Source organism: Mercenaria mercenaria, chromosome 4, assembly GCF_021730395.1.
Source record: "Mercenaria mercenaria strain notata chromosome 4, MADL_Memer_1, whole genome shotgun sequence".
In the NCBI taxonomy this organism is placed as follows: Eukaryota; Metazoa; Mollusca; class Bivalvia; order Venerida; family Veneridae; genus Mercenaria; species Mercenaria mercenaria.
Window position 1 is genome coordinate 74,894,607 of NC_069364.1, and position 22,454 is coordinate 74,917,060.

The 22,454-nt window shown below is 37.0% G+C and overlaps 1 protein-coding gene across 3 annotated transcripts in view; it reads left to right on the top strand.

Annotated features, from left to right (window-relative positions):
* The window catches only part of LOC123552164 (alpha-mannosidase 2C1-like), a 107,204-nt gene that overhangs the window by 59,938 nt on the left and 24,812 nt on the right, over positions 1 to 22,454 (top strand). For all 3 annotated transcript variants that reach the window (XM_053541703.1, XM_053541702.1, XM_053541704.1), the window contains exons 22-28: positions 5,696 to 5,800; positions 6,374 to 6,443; positions 9,268 to 9,354; positions 16,306 to 16,449; positions 17,638 to 17,747; positions 18,023 to 18,102; positions 19,762 to 19,913. In XM_053541703.1, coding sequence (XP_053397678.1) covers positions 5,696 to 5,800; positions 6,374 to 6,443; positions 9,268 to 9,354; positions 16,306 to 16,449; positions 17,638 to 17,747; positions 18,023 to 18,102; positions 19,762 to 19,913 — 748 coding nt within the window. The remainder of the gene's footprint in view (positions 1 to 5,695; positions 5,801 to 6,373; positions 6,444 to 9,267; positions 9,355 to 16,305; positions 16,450 to 17,637; positions 17,748 to 18,022; positions 18,103 to 19,761; positions 19,914 to 22,454) is intronic.

Genomic DNA, 22,454 nt, shown 5'->3' on the forward strand with positions numbered 1-22,454 from the left:
TATCAACAAATTAAAAAAAGGAATCAATAAGCATATACAGTCGAACTTCGATGGCTCGAACTCGAAGGTCCAGTGGAAATTAGTTCGAGTTTTCTGTTGTTCGAGCCGTCCAAATGGCGGCCATTTTGAAGTTTGGAATTCGAGGGCATGATGTGTTACAAACCTTACATCGTAATATATTGTCATATTGTACCTAAATGTGTGTATGATACGATGATAAATAAAAAAACGAACGCTGAAATATGCTTTATTATTTATTTTCAAACATGACATAGATACGGAAAAAACACAGATAAAACACTCATATAATTATGTCTCCTGGGGGAGACATATTGTTTTTGCCCTGTCCGTCTGTCCGTCCGTCCATCCGTCGGTCTGTACGTCACACTTCATTTCTGAGCAATAACTGGAGAACCATTTGACCTAGAACCTTCAAACTTCAGAGGGTTGTAGGGCTGCTGGAGTAGACGACCCCTATTGTTTTTGGGGTCACTCCGTCAAAGGTCAAGGTCACAGGGGCCCGAACATTGAAAACCATTTCCGATCAATAACTAGAGAACCACTTGACCCAGAATGTTGAAACTTCATAGGATGATTGGTCATGCAGAGTAGATGACCCCTATTGATTTTGGGGTCACTCCATCAAAGGTCAAGGTCACAGGGGCCTGAACATGGAAAACCATTTCCGATCAATAACTAGAGAACCACTTGACCCAGAATGTTGAAACTTCATAGGATGATTGTACATGCAAAGTAGATGACCGCTATCGATTTTGGGGTCACTCCATTAAAGGTCAAGGTCACAGGGGCCCGAACATTGAAAACCATTTCCAATCAGTAACTTGAGAACCACTTGACCCAGAATGTTGAAACTTCATAGGATGATTGGTCATGAAGAGTAGATGACCCCTATTGATTTTGGGGTCACTCCATCAAAGGTCAAGGTCACAGGGGCCTGAACATGGAAAACCATTTCCGATCAATAACTAGAGAACCACTTGACCCAGAATGATGAAACTTCATAGGATGATTGTACATGCAAAGTAGATGACCCCTATCGATTTTAGGGTCACTCCATTAAAGGTCAAGGTCACAGGGGCCTGAACATTGAAAACCATTTCCGGTCAGTAACTTGAGAACCACTTGACCCAGAATGTTGAAACTTAATAGGATGATTGGTCATGCAAAGTAGATGACCCCTAACGATTTTGGGGTCATTCTGTGAAAGGTCAAGGTCACAGGGGCCTGAACATTGAAAACCATTTCCGGTCAGTAACTTGAGAACCACTTGACCCAGAATGATGAAACTTCATAGGATGATTGTTCATGCAGAGTAGATGACCCCTGACGATTTTAGGATCACTCTGTTAAAGGTCAAGGCCACATGGGCCTGAACATGGAAAACCATTTCCAATCAATAACTTGAGAACCTCTCGACCCAGAATGCTGAAACTTCATCGGATGATTGTTCATGCAGAGTAAATGACCCCTAATGTTTTTGGGTCACTCTATTAAAGGTCAAGGTCACAGGGGCCTGAACATTGATAACCAGTTCCGATCAATAACTTGAGAACCACTTGACCCAGAATGTTGAAACTTCATAGGATGATTGAACATGCAGAGTAGATGACCCTATTGATTTTGGGGTCAGTCTATTAAAGGTCAAGGTCACAGTGGCCTGTTCATGTAAAATCAATTTTTGGAAATAACTTTAGAACCACTTGACCTACAATGTTGAAACTTAATAGGATGATTGGACATGCAGAGTAGATGACCCCTTTTTATTATACGCCCGTTTGAAAAACGGGACGTATTATGGGAACGCCCCTGGCGGGCGGGCGGGCGGCGTCCACAGACTTTGTCCGGAGCATATCTTCTACATGCATGAAGGGATTTTGATGAAACTTGGCACAGTTGTTCACCATCATGAGACGGAGTGTCATGCGCAAAAACCAGGTCCCTAGGTCTAAGGTCAAGGTCACACTTAGAGGTCAAAGGTCAAATTCAAGAATGACTTTGTCCGGAGCATATCTTCTTCATGCATGGAGGGATTTTGATGAAACTTGGCACAAATGTTCACCCCCACGAGGCGGAGTGTCATGCGCAAGAACCAGGTCCCTAGGTCTAAGGTCAAGGTCACACTTAGAGGTCAAAGGATACAAGAATGAAAACCTTGTCCGGAGCATTTCTTTTTCATGCATAGAGGGATTTTGATATAACTTTGCACAAATGTTCTCCACCACGAGGCGGAGTGTCATGCGCAAGAACCAGGTCCCTAGGTCAAAGGTCAAGGTCACACTTAGAGGTCAAAGGATACAAGAATGAAAACCTTGTCCGGAGCATTTCTTTTTCATGCATAGCGGGATTTTGATATAACTTTGCACAAATGTTCACCACCACCAGGCGGAGTGTCATGCGCAAGAACCAGGTCCCTAGGTCAAAGGTCAAGGTCACACTTAGAGGTCAAAAGATACAAGAATGAAAACCTTGTCCGGAGCATTTCTTCTTCATGCATAGGGGGATTTTGATATAACTTTGCACAAATGTTCACCACCACGAGGCGGAGTGTCATGCGCAAGAACCAGGTCCCTAGGTCAAAGGTCAAGGTCACACTTAGAGGCCAAAGGTCAGATACAAGAATGACTTTGTCCGAAGCATTTCTTCTTCATGCATGGAGGGATTTTGATGTAACTTGACACAATTATCATCATGAGATGAAGTGTCATGCGCAGTTCCTTTCTTTAGAATTACTTCCCTTTGTTGTTACTATAAATAGCTTATATTGTAACTTTTTCAGTACTAGTAGGGAAAAATCGAGACCACTTTTCTGTAGTACAACATGCATGCTACATCCAATTATGAGGTGTATTTTGACCAATCTCTACCTGGTAAAGATTTTTGTGTGGACTTACAATTTTTTTTTTTTTTTTTTTTTTTTTTTTTTTTTTTTTTTTTGTAAGATTATCTTCCCTTAGTTGTTACTATAAATAACTTATATTGTAACTTTTTTATAATTGACCGTAGGGAAAAAACAAGACCACTTTTCTGTGGTACAACATAGATGTTACTTTCAAATTTTAGGTGTATTTTAAGGTATCTCTACCTGGTAAGGAGTTATTTTGTGGACTTAGAAAAACAAATGACTTACAATGATTACTAAACAACCACAAAATTAAAATTCCATTTGCAAATACAGGTGCTAGAGTAAAGAAATTTGCTGTGACGGGCGTATATTGTGACAATCTGGCACTCTTGTTTTGAGGTCACTTGATCAAAGTTCAAGGTCACAGGAGCCTGAACAGTGACTTGAGAACCACTAGGCCAAGAATGTTGTAATTTAGCGGGATGATTGGACATGCCAAGTAGATGATCCCTATTGCAGCCAACCATCAGTGTCTCTTTGACTTTCGCTTCTGACCCCTATTGACTTCTTGCCTATAAGACTTTGCATTGGGGGAGACATGCGCTTTTTTACAAAAGCATTTTCTAGTTATAAGAATTTGGTGAAGACAACATCAAATAGAAAGAATAGCAAACCTTTTTGAATCATAGTCCAGTACAAATATTATCAAATATATTGCTTTCCAGTAGCCGACTTAGCTATCCCCCCCATATCTGGGTCCTTTACTAAGTTGTTCAGCCATGCTAAAGCAGTATGAAAGTTGACGTCGGATCTTCCGTTTTTGTGCAAAAATAATAAAGACAGACGTAGTATGTACATTGCTCAATCATTTTAAATAATTTTATTCGTATAAATCAAGGCCCATTAAAGCATTGCAGTAAACGAAAGTCACTTTGTTTAATTTGTTTGTCGTATACCGACGCTAATTATGTAAGCGTGTGAAAATTACGCACACGCCGGTTAAAGGGGAAGCTTGGCGAATGTCAGGCATAGGTGTGAAAAACTTTGTAAACACAAGCCATTCCGGCAAAATTTGTCTGTTCAACTGAATAGGTGTAATTATCACTGTAATTAAGCCGAGGGGACCACCAAATGAGTTCGAGAGTTCGAATTATCGAAGTTCGAGCGATCCAAGGTAGAACTATATAGAATAAAGAAGGAATAAACTCGGGACCGGGCGAAGAGTTCGAGCGATCCCGGGTGTTCGAAAGGTCAGAGTTCGAGTCATTGAAGTTCAACTGTATATTTTAACTTATTTTAATCGTTTGTCTTATTTTCTTTGTTGATTACAGTGATGTAATGTCAGAATGCGCACATTTTTGCAGATTCATTTTACATTTGTATATTTATATAATTGTAATGGTTACTTTAACTTTGAAGCATAGAGTTTCCCAATTGTGACAACATGTACAACTGGTCAGAATATTTCTAAATATTTTATAAACTCATGTTGATTCTAACCTTTGACTTTTTTTTTTTGCTTATGTGTCATATACTTTACAGATATTCATTGTCAACTAAGGTGTGCAATAAAGGGCCATCATTTGGCTGAATTTGTCAGTGACAAGTTAATACTTCTTTAAAATGTGGTTTGATCGAAATATCAAAAGCCATGGGACCATAACTATCAAAGCATCAGTGACTTTCAAATAGATTTCCTTGCTGAATATATATTTTCATTAATTTTGTATGACTAGTCAGTTGCTCTGGTTGAATTATATCTTGTTACTTGTTTCTTTTTTTCTTTTTTTTTACTTTTATAGATAGCTTGTTTTTGTATCTGTCCATTCCTTTCTAACTTAAAAAAAGATTTTCATTAAAACATTTTCTACACTTTGGCAGTGGGTTATTATTCTTGCTAAATTTCTTGAAAAATTAGATTTGAATCAAGTTTACCGTTGGTCCAAAAAATGAATTCTATGATATTCCAAAAGTATTTAAGAAAGATTCATGACATTTGCTTTGTGAATAGGGGCAATATAGAGTTATATCATTCTTTTCTTGGACAAAAAGTTTGGTTGTTTTGGCAACGGAAACTGTATAATCTGCATTCTGAAATCTATAATGTAGGTGACTAAGGACCATGAAACTTCATCAGTAAATAGAAAACACTCATTACATTATATGATAATAAAAATAATGGTTTCTGTGAACCACAACTTTGAAATAATTATCTTTCAACATTTCCTTATGTCCGAACAAACTGCATTTCTGTGAAACTTCATACACATACTCCTGTATATAAGAACTTTTCACAGGTGCTGACCTTAGTTGGTGAAATAATTACTTTAATTTTGTATGTAAAGGGACGACCTACTCGCAAAGTCAATGTCATTGCAGGTAGAGGATTTGTATTGCATGGTTATACTTTTCTGTCATGCTTTTTTTTCATGTTTTTAACATATATTGTATTATGTGCTAATGTTGATAATTTGTAACCAGTCAGACTAACCAAACTAATAATTAGGTGATTTCTCATATTGCAAAAAATGTACTTCAGACACAAAATTTGGTGGCGTCTTTGATGCTTGCATCAATGAATTTCCTTGTTAGTTATTTGTAGAGAACAGAGCACTGGTCAAGTTAAACTGAATGCCATTCCAAACCTAAAATGCAGTTGAAAAACCAGTATTAAAGCTACTTATTTCGAAAGTCAACACAGCAAGCAAACTGGAGCATATTACTGTGCTACTTTGTTAGCATTAATTGTCCACTTCTTCTTATCACTGATTTAAATATTTTTGATAATTGCTGCTTAGCTTATAGAACTAATATGGTAGATTACATTTGAAGGAATGCAATATCAGCAGACTTTCCAGCCAACCAATTCATTATGCATGATGATATACCTCTGTACTGGGATGCCTGGGACATCATGGATTATCACCTTGAAACTAGGTATGTTTTTCATTAAGAAATTAGGTAAGTTCATTAAGCCTGATGTACCTCTGTACTTGGATGCATGGTGGGCTGCCATGGATTATTACTTTAGAATTAGGTAGGTTTTCTATTAGGAAACTTAAGGTTGGTTTTTATGCTTTATGCTTAAAGACAAAGCTCTGTATTGAGATGCCTGTGACATCATGGGTAATTGCCTTGAAACTAGGTTAGTTGTTCGGGTAGAAATCTCATTAATGGTGAAATCATGTTACTTTGATATGATTTATAATCAAAACAAAACTCAGTAAGGTTTTCCTTATGACTTGTTTTAAAATATTGTATATATGTGATGGGTTTTCCCCTTGAAATTAATTATCATGCAGACTTTAGATTTAGTAAATTATCACATAAACTCAATAAGAAGCTAAGTTTATAGTACACCATCGTTTAAATGAATCATTTTGAAATATGTGTAAGTTTTAAGTTCTTGAATGAGGAATCTTAACAGCCAAATTTGAATAAGGTGGAAGGGAGAATTTCTTTGGATACCTGCCTAGTGATTTAGTCAGATACAGTGAAATATGATTGCAGGAAACCAGTGGAAGTTGTTATGTCAGAAGCAAAAATTGTAGAGGAAGGACCACTACGAGCTGCTGTTAAGGTAATAGCTTTTGACCATTTTCAATTCCTGTACCATGATTATGGTCCAGAAGGCCATACCAGGCTTCAAGGTTATACAGTTGAGTTTTAAGATCAGTCGTGTCATTGGTCAGTATCGATATTTTGCTCAGGAACAAAGTTTTTTTTTACATTGTTGCATACCAGACTGGTGTTTTTGGTGATTTTACCAATGCTACCAAAACTTATCTGGCACCCTTTTGCCAGATGACTCTTGTGGTGTTAATAACAACTAGCAATGGAATGATTCGTGCACAGAATATAAATTATTTATATGAAATTAGAAAAAATCAGATACCTTGATAGTATGGTATATTTATTGTTTCAAAACAAGTTATCTTTTTATTTTAAAAAAACCCAGAACATTACACTACAAATGATAAATCTAAACTGGAACTTTGTAGTTGTGCATCATCAAAATGCCATGACACCATTTCTGTTTACGTTATTGTACCCCCCAACAACAAAGTTGTAAGGGGGGGTAAACTGGTTTCAGGTTTGTCTGTCTGTCTGTCCGTCTGTCTGTCTGTCCATCTGTCCGTAGACGCAATCTTGTGTGCTCCATCTCTCCTTATCCCCTTGACAGAATTTAATGAAACTTCACACAAGTGATCAGTACCAACAGTAGTTGTGAATGGGGCATGTTAGGTTCTTTTAGAAAAAAAATTTGCAGAGTTATGGGACTTTGTTTTTTTTGTTACTATACTATATACATAGACACAATCTTGTGCGCACCATCTCCTCATCCCCTTGACACAATTTAATGAAACTTCACACAAGTGATCAGTACCAACAGTAGTTGTGCATGGGGCATGTTAGGTTCTTTTAGAAAAAAAATTTGCAGAGTTATGGGACTTTGTTTTTTTGTTACTATACTATATACATAGACACAATCTTGTGCGCACCATCTCTCCTGATCCCCTTGACACAATTTAATGAAACTTCACACAAGTGATCAGTAACAACAGTAGTTGTGCATGGGGCATGTAAGGTTCTTTCAGAAAAAAAATTTGCAGAGTTATGGGACTTTGTTTTTTTGTTACTGTATTATATACATAGACACAATCTTGTGCGCACCATCTCTCCTCATCCCCTTAACACAATTTAATGAAACTTCACACAAGTGATCAGTATCAACAGTAGTTGTGCATGGGGCATGTTAGGTTCTTTCAGCGACAAAAATTGCAGAGTTATGGGACTTTGTTTCTTGTTAACATACTATGTACATACAGTCTGCATATGCAATCTTGTGCATGCCTAATCTACCAAACCCTTACACACAATTTAATGAAACTTCACACAAGTGATCAGTACCAACCTTAGTTGTGCATGGTGCATGTTACATTCTTTTAGATAAATATTCTGCATAGTTATGGGAATTTGTTTTTTGTTACTTTACTGTATACATACAGTCTATATACATACAGTCCACGTAATTATGCAATCTTGTGTGCGTCAAATTGCAATGTACTGTGTCAGTGCATGCGGGGGGTACATTCATCACCTTTAGTGATAGCTCTAGTTAAGTACTGTCTTTAAAGTCATCATTTTGGCAATGTGAATTTAACATTGTTGCATGGCTGAAGTATGGGTGAAAGACATTTAAACATAGCTGCAGTCATTACATTCATCATTTTAATGAATCCGGTAAATAGAGCTTCAGAAAACTTATCCAGTTATCACAGAATAAAACACGCAGAAAAGACTTCAACATACTGTAACTGTTGCTCAGTAGTACAGTGTTGGCCTTGCATGCTGTTCATTCTCTGGTGGGTCATTGCAAAGGCTTTATAAAAATGGTACTAGTAGCTTCCTTGTTTAGCATGCAGCTTAAAGAGGATTGTTCTAGAACAAGACACTCAGATGTCATTAGACAACTGTAATGTGACTTGATTGGGTATTATGTTGTGTTTATTACATGAGTACCTATAAATAGTAACAAATTTGTGCTGAAAATTCTCCCATTATCGCATTGCATCATGCATTATCACATTATCATAATAAGCCCCGGGCCTTTATCGATAATGGCCCTGGCGTTAGCGAGGGAAATTAACGTCTGTAAACAGAAATGACGTCATGGCGTTTCATGGAGGTAAAACAGCGAATATTTCCGTTTCTGAATTCTTCGTGAAATAACATATTTTTATCCCTAAATTATGTAATAAGCAAGAAAGTACAACTATCCAGGTATTTGATTTTATACAGTAAATAGTCTCTTATACAAATAATATAGAAACTGAAAAGCTGAAATTTTTTGTGCCAGAAGATGCAAGTACCCATAAAAATGACACAAAAAAACCATTTCTTACTATATTATAGGTAAACATGTAATAAACAGGTAAATACATGGGAGAGCGGTGCCTTTGAGTGATAATGGCCCTGGCAAGGTGATAATAGCCCGAGCGCTATTATCTTCTTCCAGGGCCATTATCACTCAAAGGCAAGGTGATAATAGCCCGAGGCTATTATCTTCTTCCAGGGCCATTATCACTCAAAGGCACCGCTCTCCCATTTATTAACCTATACGTATCGCATGATATTTCAGTCAGGTAGCACTGACATTGTGCTCAATGCTACCAGTACATTCAGTTTGTTATATGGCTGGTAAATTGCTGAGAAACTTCAGTTTAGGTCAAACACAAGCGTACACATGCACACGTGTGCACACTCAGTCACCCACACTTATTTCTTTCACCCCACTTAATTTTTCCTGATATGTTTCATCACGATATATTTGTGCAACATACAAAAATAAAGAAGTTTTCTTAATAATTTTATCACAAACTATTGTAAAATATTCATTACAGGTACAGTTGAAGATCAGTGAGAAAAGTCGTATAGATCAAGTCATCACACTCGATGTAGGAAGTCCTTATCTCAAATTTTCAACAAAGGTACAGTTAATATGGTTTTGATGAAAGCAGTCTAACTGAGCAGCAGTATTCTAGAGTTGTTCCATGAATATACACTTTGATATACTTGTCCCTAGGAAGTCTGTTAGACATTTTCCTTGTATCAGAGCTCAAGAACATCTTTTTTAGCAAGTATGAGCCTCTTCTTGATATCCCCTACAAATGAAGTTGGGTCTTCTGGCTGTAGACTGTATATGAATGCTTGTCATTCTTGTCTGTCTGTAGATAACCTCTTGTCTGAGCAGTAAACTGAGAAAGTCTTGATGAGACTTCTTCATGCTACATATCTTTCTACTTATAATAGACTGTATGTTATGACCCATTTTCTCTGTAATTCATATATCGTTATGGTCAAAATTACAAAAGCTGTTTTTCTTGTCTATGCCATATACTTTTAATTTTTGATGAAACTTTTCATTCTTTTTATAACTGCTACATTTATTGAGATGTTTTTAATGGCCCGTGTTCAAGGCTTTTCAAAAAGGGTAGGAAGTATATTTATCTAGATAGGATAGCTCTAGTTTTTTATGTTCTTGAGTTTTGTAACAATCAAGTTGACTCCGCTATCACATTTCTTTATAGATTTTGTTCCTTTACATATTAATGAGGCAAGTTCTGTAGTTTTTTAGTTCGACTATTCGAAGAATAGGGGAGCTATCCTACTCGCCCCGGCGTCGGTGTTAGCATGAGCGTCACACAAATGTTAAAGATTGCATACCACCCCAAATATTTTCAAAGTCCATTGAGATATTGCTTTGATATTTTGCATACTTGTTAACCATCATGACCCCAGTCTGTAAAAAGGAGGAGGCAACTCTATCAAGCATTTTGACTGAATTATGGCCCCTTTTCGACTTGGAATATGCTTATTGTAGTGTTAAAGTTTGTGTACCACCCCAAATATTTTCAAAGTCAATTGAAATATTGCTTTGATATTTTGCATACTTGTTTACCATCATGACCTCAGTCTGTAAAAAGGAGGAGGCAACTCTATCAAGCATTTTGACAGAATTATGGCCCCTTTTCGACTTAGAATATGCTTATTGTAATGTTAATGTTTGCGTACCACCCCAAATATTTTCAAAGTCAATTGAAATATTGCTTTGATATTTTGCATACTTGTTTACCATCATGACCTCAGTCTGTAAAAAGGAGGAGGCAACTCTATCAAGCATTTTGACTGAATTATGGCCCCTTTTCGACTTAGAATATGCTTATTGTAATGTTAATGTTTGCGTACCACCCCAAATATTTTCAAAGTTCATTGAGATATTGCTTTGATATTTTGCATGCTTGTTTACCATCATGACCCCAGTCTGTAAAAAGGCAGAGGCAACTCTATCAAGCATTTTGACTGAATTATGGCCCCTTTTCGACTTAGAATATGCTTATTGTAATGTTAAAAGTTTGCATACCACCCCAAATATTTTCAAAGTCCATTGAGATATTGCTTTCATATTTTGCATACTTGTTTACCATCATGACCCCAGTCTGTAAAAAGGAGGAGGCAACTCTATCAAACATTTTGACAGAATTATGGCCCCTTTTCTACTAAGAATATGCTTATTAAAATGCTTATAATTATTATACTATCAAGCACTGAGAATAGTCGAGCGCGCTGTCCACTGACAGCTCTTGTATATAATATATTTGTAAAAGGATCCCTTGTTTGTACTAAGCAAAATAGGTTAACTTTTTATGCCCCCGAAGGGAGGCATATAGTTTTTGAACCGTCTGTCAGTCTGTCAGTCTGTCGGTCTGTCAGTCTGTCTGTCCGCAATTTTCGTGTCCAGTCCATATCTTTGTCATCGATGGATGGATTTTCAAATAACTTGGCATGAATGTGTACCACAGTAACACAATGTGTCGCGCGCAAGACCCAGGTCCATAGCTCAAAGGTCAAGGTCACACTTAGACGTTAAAGGTCATTTTTCATGATACTGCATTCGTGTCCGGACCATATCTTTGTCATCGATAGATGGATTTTAAAATAACTTGGCATGAATGTGTACCACAGTAAGGCGACGTGTCGCACGCAAGACCCAGGTCCGTAGCTCAAAGGTCAAGGTCACACTTAGACGTTAAAGGTCATTTTTCATGATAGTGCATTCGTGTCCGGTCCGTATCTTTGTCATCCATGGATGGATTTTCAAATAACTTGGCATGAATGTGTACCACAGTAAGACGACGTGTCGCACGCAAGACCCAGGTCTGTAGCTCAAAGGTCAAGGTCACACTTAGACGTTAAAGGTCATATTTCATGATAGTGCATTGATGGGCGTGTCCGGTTCATATCTTTGTCATTCATGCATGGATTTTAAAATTATTGGGCATGAATGTGTACCACAGTAAGACGAAGTGTCGCGCGCAAGACCCAGGTCCTTAGGTAAAAGGTCCTAAACTCTAACATCGGCCATAACTATTCCTTCAAAGTGCCATCGGGGGCATGTGTCATCCTATGGAGACAGCTCTTGTTTTTCTCATTTTAAAGAAAGATCCTCATCGTAACTAACAGCTATAATTTTACATAGTTATTTATGTTCTTTTATTTTATGCTAATTGGTGAAATACTGAAAAATATCAGTATATCCGCCTTCTTGAAAATATTCAATTGTCTCCCTTATCGGTGAAGATATATTTTGATATCACACTGCAAACAAACAAATATCCTCTATTAATAACATTGCTTGTTGTGAAATACTCTGGAAGAGGTTAACAGGTCTTTTTTTAGCTCACCTGTCACACAGTGACAAGTCGAGCTATTGTGACCGCTTGATGTCCGTCATGCGTCGTCCGTTGTCCGTCGTGCGTTTTGTGCGTCAACAATTTCTAAAAAAATCTTCTTTCTTGAAAACCACTGGGCAGAATTACACCAAACTTCACAGGAATGATCCTTGGGTGGCCCCCTTTTAAAATTGTTCAAAGAATTGAATTCCATGCAGAACTTTGGTTGCCATGGCAACCAAAAGGAAAAACTTTAAAAATCTTCTTCTCAAAAACCAGAAGCCCTAGAGCTTAGATATTTGGTGTGAAGCATTGCCTAGTGGACCTCTACCAAAGGGGGGGGGGGGGGTCCCAGTTAGGTGTCTGCGCAAAATGTTTTTTTATTTTTATTTATACTTTGTGGTAATATACCTACATGTATTAAGTTTCATTAACAAGTGTTACTGTTACCAGTTTTGACTTACTTTTATAGATTTTCACATTTAAAGTGGGTGGGGTAATCTGACATGTGACCGTTCAGGAACACAATTTCTGTTATTTTTTAAAAAATGGTTCGAAGTTTTTACCTGAAACTTTCATGATAAAATAACTAAGCAATGGACATTCACACAACATGTTGCATTTTAAATTGTACTGAACACTTTTTTCATCACATAGCCACAAAGTGGTCTAATCAAATTTACTGATTTCCAATGGACGAACTTTACCAAAAAGCTAAAACATTTTTCATTAGTTGAGATATTAAGGTGTTATTTTCAGCAGATATTGTAAACTAAATAAACATAAAAATGACAATATATCAGTAAATTCTGCTTAATATTGGAAGAGTGGTACACTCTCAAACTGGGTAAAAGTGAGTGGGGTAAATAAATGTTCAAAGCAACACTACAAAAATTGTGCAGTTGTTACGAAATGGCCTCAGATTGTCTATTACTATCTTAATTGTGTCCCCCATAAGTGGTGGGGGCATATAGATTTGCTCTTGTCCGTGCGTCCATCTGTCTGTCCGTCCGTCCGTGCGTCCGTCCAAAGTTCGTGACGCGCCTAGCTCAAAAAGTATTTGATATAAATTGATGAAACCTTGCAAGAGTCTTTATCATGATATGAACTTGCGCACCTTCTATTTTTCGTCTGGGTCCGCGCCCTATTTCTAGAGTTATGGCCCCTGAAATAGTCAAAAATGCACATTTTCACCTTGTGACACGCCTAGCTCAAAAAGTATTTGATATAAATTGATGAAATCTTGCAAGAGTCTTTATAATGATATGTACTTGCACACCTCCTATTTTTCGTCTGGTTCCGCCCTCTATTTCTAGAGTTATGGCCCCTGAAATAGTAAAAAATGCACATTTTCACATTGTGACACGCCTAGCTCAAAAAGTACTTGATATAGATTCATGACACCTTGCATTAGTCTTAATCATGATATGAACTTGCGCATCTCCTATTTTTAATCTTGGTCCGCGCCCTATTTCTAGAGTTATTGCCCCTGAAATAGTCAAAATTGCACATTTTCACCTTGTGACACGCCTAGCTCAAAAAGTATTTGATATAAATTGATGAGTGTTTATCATGATATGAACTTGCGCACCTACTATTTTTGATCTGGGTCTGCCCCTATTTCCAGAGTGATGGCCCCTGAAATAGTAAAAAAATTCACATTTTTACCTAATTATGTACCTTACTCAGAAGTATTCTCGGTGCCCTACTCAGAAATATTTAAATGTAAATTCATGAAACCTTGCTTGAGTCTTTATCATTATGTGACCTTTGCACACATGGCATCCTTCTTGAGAATTTTAGCATTCATTACAGAGTTATGGCCCTTGAAATAGCCAAAATAGTGGATTTTTTGTTTGTGATGCTCATAGCTCAAAAAGTATATGGTATAGAATAATGAATCCTTTTCATATTTTTTGAGGCTATACCCCATTAAGACTGCAGACATTTGAATTATTTCCCCTTATTTGTGACAAATGTACCAGTCGGGGGTGGGGGGGGGGCACACCCTCTGTCCTACAGACACATGCTAGTTTTACTAAATACAGACTTGGTTGATAAATTGTAACAAATTTTTTCTCTTTAATAAAACTTTATACATGTGTGCCATGGAAAAATCAATGCAGAAAATTTAATGTTAATTTAAACAATAGCTTTCCTCAAAATATACTGCCTCAGGCAAAACCTTTTGTTAAATACTTTGAGCTTTCAGGGTTAATTTGGTTTGTCTACATGTCATGTTCAAGGTCCATGCTTTTTCCATGACACACATGTATAAAGTGGGATTTTTTTGTTAAAATTTATCAATCAATGCTGTATTTAATAAAATTAAGATAGTAATAGACAATCTGAGGCCATTTTTTAACAACTGCACAATTTGTGTAGTGTTGCTTCGAATATTTATTTACCCCACTCACTTTTTCCCAGTTTGAAAGTGTACCACTCTTCCAATTTTAATCAGAGTGTACTGATATACTGTCATTTTTATGTTTATTTAGTTTACAATATCTGCTGAAAATAACACCTTAATATCTCAACTAATGAAAAATGTTTTAGCTTTTTGGTAAAGTTTGTCCATTGGAAATCAGTAAATTTGATTAGACCACTTTGTGGCTCTGTGATGAAAAAAGTATTCAGTACAATTTAAAATGCAACATGTTGTGTGAATGTCCATTGCTTAATTATTTTATCATGAAAGTTTCAGGTAAAAACTTCGAACCATTTTTTAAAAAATAACAGAAATTGTGTTCCTGGCCGGTCACATGTCAGATTACCCTACTCACTTTAAATGTGAATATCTATAAAAGTAAGTCAAAACTGATAACAGTAACACTTGTTAATGAAACTTAATACATGTAGGTATATTACCAAAAAATATAAACAAAATCAAAAAACATTTTGCGCAGACACCTAACTGGGACCCCCCCCCCTTTGTTCAAATCATGACCCCGCCCCAGGGGTCACTTGATTTTGCATATAGGAAAATCTTAAAAAATCTTCTTCTCAAAAACCAGAAGCCCTAGAGCTTAGATATTTGACATGTAGCATTGCCTAGTGGACCTCTACTAAAATTGTTCAAATGATGACCCCACCCCAGGGGTCACTTGATTTAAGATAGGAAAATCTTCAAAAAAACTTCAAAAATAAACCAGAAGGCCTAGAGCATAGATATTTGACATATAGCATTGCCTAGTGGACCTCTACAAAGTTTATTCAAATCATGACCCCGGGGTCAAAATTGACCCCGCCCAAAGGGTCACTTGATTTTACATAGGAAAATCTTCAAAAATTCTCTAAAAATAAACCAGAAGGCCTAGAGCTTAGATATTTGACATGTAGCATTGCCTAGTAGACCTCTACAAAATTTGTTCAAATCATGACCCCGGGGTCAAAAGTGACCCCGCCCCAGGGGTCACTTGATTTTACATAGGAAAATCTTCAAAAAATTTCTAAAAATAAACCAGAAGGCCTAGAGCTTAGATATTTGACATGTAACATTGCCTAGTAGACCTCTACAAAATTTTTCAAATCATGACCCCCGGGGTCAAAAGTGACCCCGCCCCAGGGGTCACTTGATTTTACATAGGAAAATCTTCAAAAAATTTCTAAAAATAAACCAGAAGGCCTAGAGCTTAGATATTTGACATGTAGCATTGCCTAGTGGACCTCTACAAAATTTGTTCAAATCATGACCTCCGGGGTCAAAATTGACCCCGCCCCAGGGGTCACTTGATTTTACATAGGAAAATCTTCAAAAATTTTCGAAAAATAAACCAGAAGGCCTAGATCTTAGATATTTGACTTGTAGCATTGCCTAATAGACTTCTACAAAATTTATTCAAATCATGACCCCCAGGGTCAAATTGACCCTGCCCCATGGGGTTACTTGATTGTAGATAGAAAAATCTACAAAATTTTCTAAAAATAAACCAGAAGGCCTAGATCTTAGATATTTGACATGTAGCGTTGCGTAATGGACCTCTACAAAATTTGTTCAAATCTTGACCCCCAGGGTCAAATTGACCCAGCTCCAGGGGTTACTTGATTGTACATCGGAAAATCTTCCAAAAAAATTCTAAAAATCATCAGTTTGACATTTGAAACATGTAGCTCATATTACTCAGGTGAGCGATCCAGGGTCATCTTGACCCTCTTGTTTGAACATTAAAGTAACTTGAATATTTACAGCTATTTTTTCATGTTATTAAGGTTGAATGGAATGAGAACAGGAAGCTACTAAAGGTAGAATTTCCAACTAGCATTCATACCAGGGAGGCTGCATATGACATTCAGTGTGGACATATCAAACGACCAAACCATCTGAATACATCCTGGGATACAGCTAGGTTTGAGGTATGAGTTCCTGAATACATCATGGGATACAGCTAGGTTTGAGATATGAGTTCCTGAATACATCCTGGGATGCAGCTAGGTTTGAGGTATGAGTTCCTGAATACATCCTGGGATACAGCTAGGTTTGAGATGTGAGTTCCTGAATACATCCTGGGATACGGCTAGGTTTGAGGTGTGACTTCCTGAATACATCCTGGGATACAGCTAGGTTTGTGGTATGAGTTCCTGAATACATCCTGGGATATGGCTAGGTTTGAGGTATGAGTTCCTGAATACATCCTGGGATACGGCTAGGTTTGAGGTATGAGTTCCTGAATACATCCTGGGATACAGCTAGGTTTGAGGTATGAGTTCCTGAATACATCCTGGGATACAGCTAGGTCTGAGGTATGAGTTCCTGAATACATCCTGGGATACAGCTAGGTCTGAGGTATGAGTTCCTGAATACATCCTGGGATACAGCTAGGTCTGAGGTATGAGTTCCTGAATACATCCTGGGATACAGCTAGGTTTGAGGTATGAGTTCCTGAATACATCCTGGGATACGGCTAGGTTTGAGGTATGAGTTCCTGAATACATCCTGGGATACAGCTAGGTTTGAGGTATGAGTTCCTCAGCATCTTTAAACAAACAAATAAAGGGTATTGTTGAATGAAGTGGTCACTTTGATGGCCATGATGGCCAGTCAGCTTGAAGGTGATGAGTCAGAACCTTTCCAATGAGATCTCAGTGCCCCATGGTAAGACTGTACTTTCCCATATATAAAGGTATTACCCACATACAACACCAACACAGTTACTAATATTAGTTTTTGTATCATTTCAGCTAAAATAGTTATGCATAGTTTGAAAACCAAACAATTTCTGAATGAGTCGGTAATAATACTGTTATATATATGTATATATAGGTACAGTAGAACTTGCCCTAGTATCTGTCTGTATGAAGCAGTTGGTACACTTACTTCACAGATTGACAGTTTCTTCAAATTTCAACTAAGCTTAAGCAGCCACCTGCTGATATAAACATCCAGGTTGTGTTACTGCCTTGGCTGGCTGTTTCTACAGGTTCGATTTTACATAATACCAGTGTTGAGGAACAACAAATTATCTATGTGCAGAGTTTTTTTATTAAAATATTTTCATTAACATCTGAGAAATAAATTGAAACTGAAAACTTCTGTAATTACAGGTGTGTGGACATAAGTGGTCAGATTTGTCCGAGTTTGGGTTTGGTGTGGCTGTCCTCAATGATTGCAAGTATGGGCACTCGGCTGTAGACAATATACTCCGTATGTCCTTGTACGTATTGCATGCTTTTGTGTACAACAGTAAGTGTAGAGGTTACAAACTGCCAAAATGTCATTGAGTTGAATGTAAAAACTGTGCTACATGTAAATACACAGATGTGCAGACATACATGTTTTTGAAAATAATGGATAACTTGTTTACAGTTAAATATAACGAGTTTGGTACTTAAGCCTTAAACAAGACCTTATGTAGCAATACATAAAAGTATAGTAAAATGTGTTAGTAAAATACTGCTGAGATGTTACATGAAATTTTCATTTTTGCAGGTTACGTTCCTCTAAATGTCCTGACAAAATGGCAGATATGGAGACGCACGAGTTCACATACGCTCTGATGCCCCATTTAGGTAAAGAAAAGTAACAGAATGTCATATTTTCAAAACAGACAGAATAACTGCGGACTAACCAAAAGCTACAAAATGAACATATCTGTAGGTTAAGAGAGTCTCTGATGTTTAGCTGTAGACAGACCTATTGCATCCAAACAGCATCTTGATTTGGATAAGTTTTGGTGTAAGCTGGTATTTTGGTAGCCACTTGTGGAAATGGATTGAAACTTCACACACTTGTTTACCATGATGATCTGACATACAGTGCTTAGGTTCCTTATATCTGTTTGCAAAATTATGCCCCTGTATGACTTGGCAATTTTTTGCTAAGATTTCAGCTTGCCTTATCACAGTTTTTGTGTCAGCTGGTATCTCAGTACCCACTACTGGGAATGGATTGAAACTTAACACACTTGTTCACTGTGGTGATCTGACATGCAGTGCACAGGTTCCATAACTCTTGTACATTTTTACAGAATTATGCCCTTTTCCTTTCTTAGAATATTTTTGTTGAGGTTTTGTATGTCAGCTGGTATCTCATTACCGATCGAAACTTCACACATTTTTCCATTGTGATGATCTGTACATGTTTCATAACTCTGTTTTGCATATTTACAAAATTTTGTCCGTTGTCCCACTAAGCAAGTTTTGGTTTGGTATTTGTATGTGAGTTGGTATCTTTGTACCAACTAATGGGGATGGATTGAAACTCAAAATACTTGTACACTGTGATGATCAGACATGCATTGCACAGGTTCCATAACTCTGTTTTGCATGCTTCTTTTTGACTTTAGTGTTAATTCATTTACCTTTCTTAGTGACTAGGCTGTAGGTTAGTTGAGTGCAGGAACAGCTCTTGTTTTAGCAGCAGTGCTTTTGTATAGTAGAGCATTGCTGTCCTCCGACAGCTCTTGTTGACTTATAAACTTGCCCTTCAGTATATGTGCTTAGTATATTGACAGATTTATATTTGGAGCAACAAGTATTTTACATTCCGTCATCTGATTCTGATAGTGCTCTATCTCCAGTGCTTAAAAAAAAAAAAACATTTTTACTAAATTCTGTTTGTCTTGATAAAAAAGCTCTATGTTTTCATAGCAAGCAAACATAAAGTGTGATGTCAATAGGGAACATTTTTCACTATGATTAAGTCTGTGACTTTAGTTTGAATATATAGAAAAAAATAAATTGCCTTTTCTCCAGGAGTTAGAGCATTTACAACAGTAAAACAATGGTGATGTAAATGCTGACCAATCATACACCTAAACTAGTGTTATGCCTTTTTAAAGAAGTGCTCTATGTTCATAGAGCTTAAATCGAGAATTGCTCTAGATATATGAAAGAGGAGCAGCTTTGCCATAGTATCTTCCAATAGAGCAGCATACCTTTAACCAATTTTACTTTTTCAAATTTTCTTCAGTGAATTTGCAGAAAAAATAAAAATACCTGAAAGGTTACCATAATCTTACGTAGTAAGAATCAGCCAGAAAAAGGACATCTTATTTCCTTCTCTTTCGCCCAGAAATGCAGGAAATAAGTTCCTACAGAAATTTGGGGTCAGTTCTTTTTTTAATGTTGAAAATGTATAAAGAATCTTTCCATTCAGGTGACGAAACATCTTTTTGAGTTAGAAAACAGTAGTGTTGGTCATATAATAGAAGTTTTTTTTTGTTTCAGGTACACTTCAGGAGGCTGGTGTAATCAAACATTCCTACTGCCTTAACAACCCACTGTCTCTACAGTATCAGGAGTGCAATACAGGTGCTGTAAAGTCCACTAGCTTCTTCAGCATGGCTTCCCCACAAGTTGTTCTAGAAAATGTCAAAAAGGTAAAAATATTAATACGTTAAGTTTGCTAAAATGGATGTATATTTCTCTGTTACATGCAAGTTTGGAGCCGTGATTTGAAGTATTCCGACTTAAAAGCATCTTGTTTGACAATATCTTGTCGTAAGATAGGAAGTTGGCATTTATTTTTGATTCAAATTTGTTTCAGTACATACATATTTTGTTGATTGTTGTGAGGTAAATGTTGAGCTTTTTAAATATATTTAGACAGATGTATTTAGAAATTACTGAAATCCTGATAAATTTTGAAAATTTAACTTTATTTCAGTACATACAATGATGCATTGTCTTTAGCAATTTTACGATGATCTGGTTTTAACTGCATTATTATTGTGCATGTAATTTGGTTTCAGATCTTTTAATATAGCACACTGTAGAACAATTGTTAAATTTGCTTGAACGAATAAAAAGTGTAAAGTAATTAGGTCAATGCTTTTGCTTTAAATGGCTGTGAAATTATTGGGTGTGTAGGCTGGTGCTATATTAGGCAAATGGCATTAGAAATCTGTGATAAAAGACCTTGATACATTTGAAGTTGGTGAATCAGACATATTAAATTTTCTAGATGGCGACATTTTCATTAAGTTTCTAGACCTGATTGACAGGAGTTCTGTTTTTGATTCAATTTCTATGGTGTAGAATTCAATAATGGGGATAATTATGTCAGGCTGTGCCAGCTTTAATCCATCAATCCTATTAGAGTAATTGGCAATTTGCAAGCTTTTCTTCACTTGGATTTGCTGAAATTTGCACAAACTTGAGAACCAAGTATTGTTGAAAGAAATAAATGGCCTAAATGTAGAGACTTGTGTTTATTTAATATTAAAGTGCTAAAACACAAGGGAAAGCTTCTAGAAATGCTGTTGCTGCTGCGGATGATAATAATGTGCCAAAATATACAATTTTCTTGAGGAGTCACACATTGGCAGCTACAAAAAAGCTTAGGTACAAACACTTCAGATTTTGTTTAAGTCCGTAGGGCTGTTAAGGTAGCTAATATTGAGTCATATGCCATCACTTTAGTTTGTTCCAAAACCTATCTTTGAAAAAGCATTGAAGCTATCCAGCTGGCTTGCTGTAAATTGATGGCTTTACCTAGGTGCCTGCCCAAGCTTGTATTCAATATTGCCAGGGCATGTGAGGTCTTTCTGTACCAGTCCATTGAAGCAGGATGGTCTCTGTATGACCTAAATCATGTCAGTGTGACTCGAAACTCAACAGTTTAAAACAGACCTCTTTGTTTACGACTCCAAAGCGATAAATGTTGAGAAATTAATATTCTTTGCTGTTTGATATCTAAAAGAATTATGACGGACTGTGTCAATTTCGATCAGTCACTTCTATAATAGTAATTGGTATTTTGCAGACTTTTCTCCTCTTAAATTCATTCATAGAGAATGAAAGATTGATGAAATAAGAATTATGACAAGTAGTTATTAAATATTTATTCCATATTACTCGACATAAAATAAGAACATGTACCATTCTTTGTCTTTTATTTATCTCATTGTTATACTGTTAAATGTTTTAAGATCAAATAACACATTATGACGAACAAATGACTTAAAATACTTGATTTCTAAATTAATATATTCTACATCTGCTAAGGTAAATGCATCAATAGATCTGAGAAAACATTGAAAAGTTAAGTTGGCATGTTTTTGGCCGCTCTATCTTCAAGCGAGAGGAGACCAGGGGCAAGCATGAGACAACACGCGATGCGATGTCCCCTTAAAACCGCAGACGGCACCCAGCACACGGACCACACCCGAATGTATGACAGCAGACCTCAGCTCACCACGGCTCCGCACCAAAACGATGCCACGAAGCAAGTCAAGAGCTGCTACCAAACACTCAGTGCTAGAAAGCTGTCTGATATATGTCTGTGCTAAAACAAGAACGACAATATTGGCATTATTGTCCACGAAAATGGCACGCGTTAAATATTCATGAGACAGCCCAATTCTTCAGCTAGTAAAACTAAAATACGGACTGACCGGGCCTACCACACAAAACACCAACTGATGCACCCCAGACACACTTCACCTTGCAAGAAGCAACGCAACATAGGCACCACACAACATTATAGTGAAGCATTACAGACAACGGAATGCAACCAGAGCCTCACCAGTACCATTGTGATGCATTACAGACACTTCATATCGCAAGAAACAACTCAACATAGGCATTACCAACACTATAGTGAAGCACTACGGACAACGGAATGCAACTTGGGCCTCACCAGTACCACAGTGATACATAATAGACACAACCTAGGTTTCGCCAATACTGTAATTATTCACTATAGAAGCTTCACTACGCAAAAAAGCAAAGCAACCTAGGCATCACCAGAACCTATAGTGGTGCACTACAACCACTTCACAAGCAAGCAACGCAACGCAATGCAATCTAGGACTCGCAAGTACTATAAGGACGAAATCCTAGTGACCCGAAGCAACTTCAGGTCAACCAACCTTAAATAGCAAGGTGCATCTTTTGCAATGAACAACCTTTGGTGCACT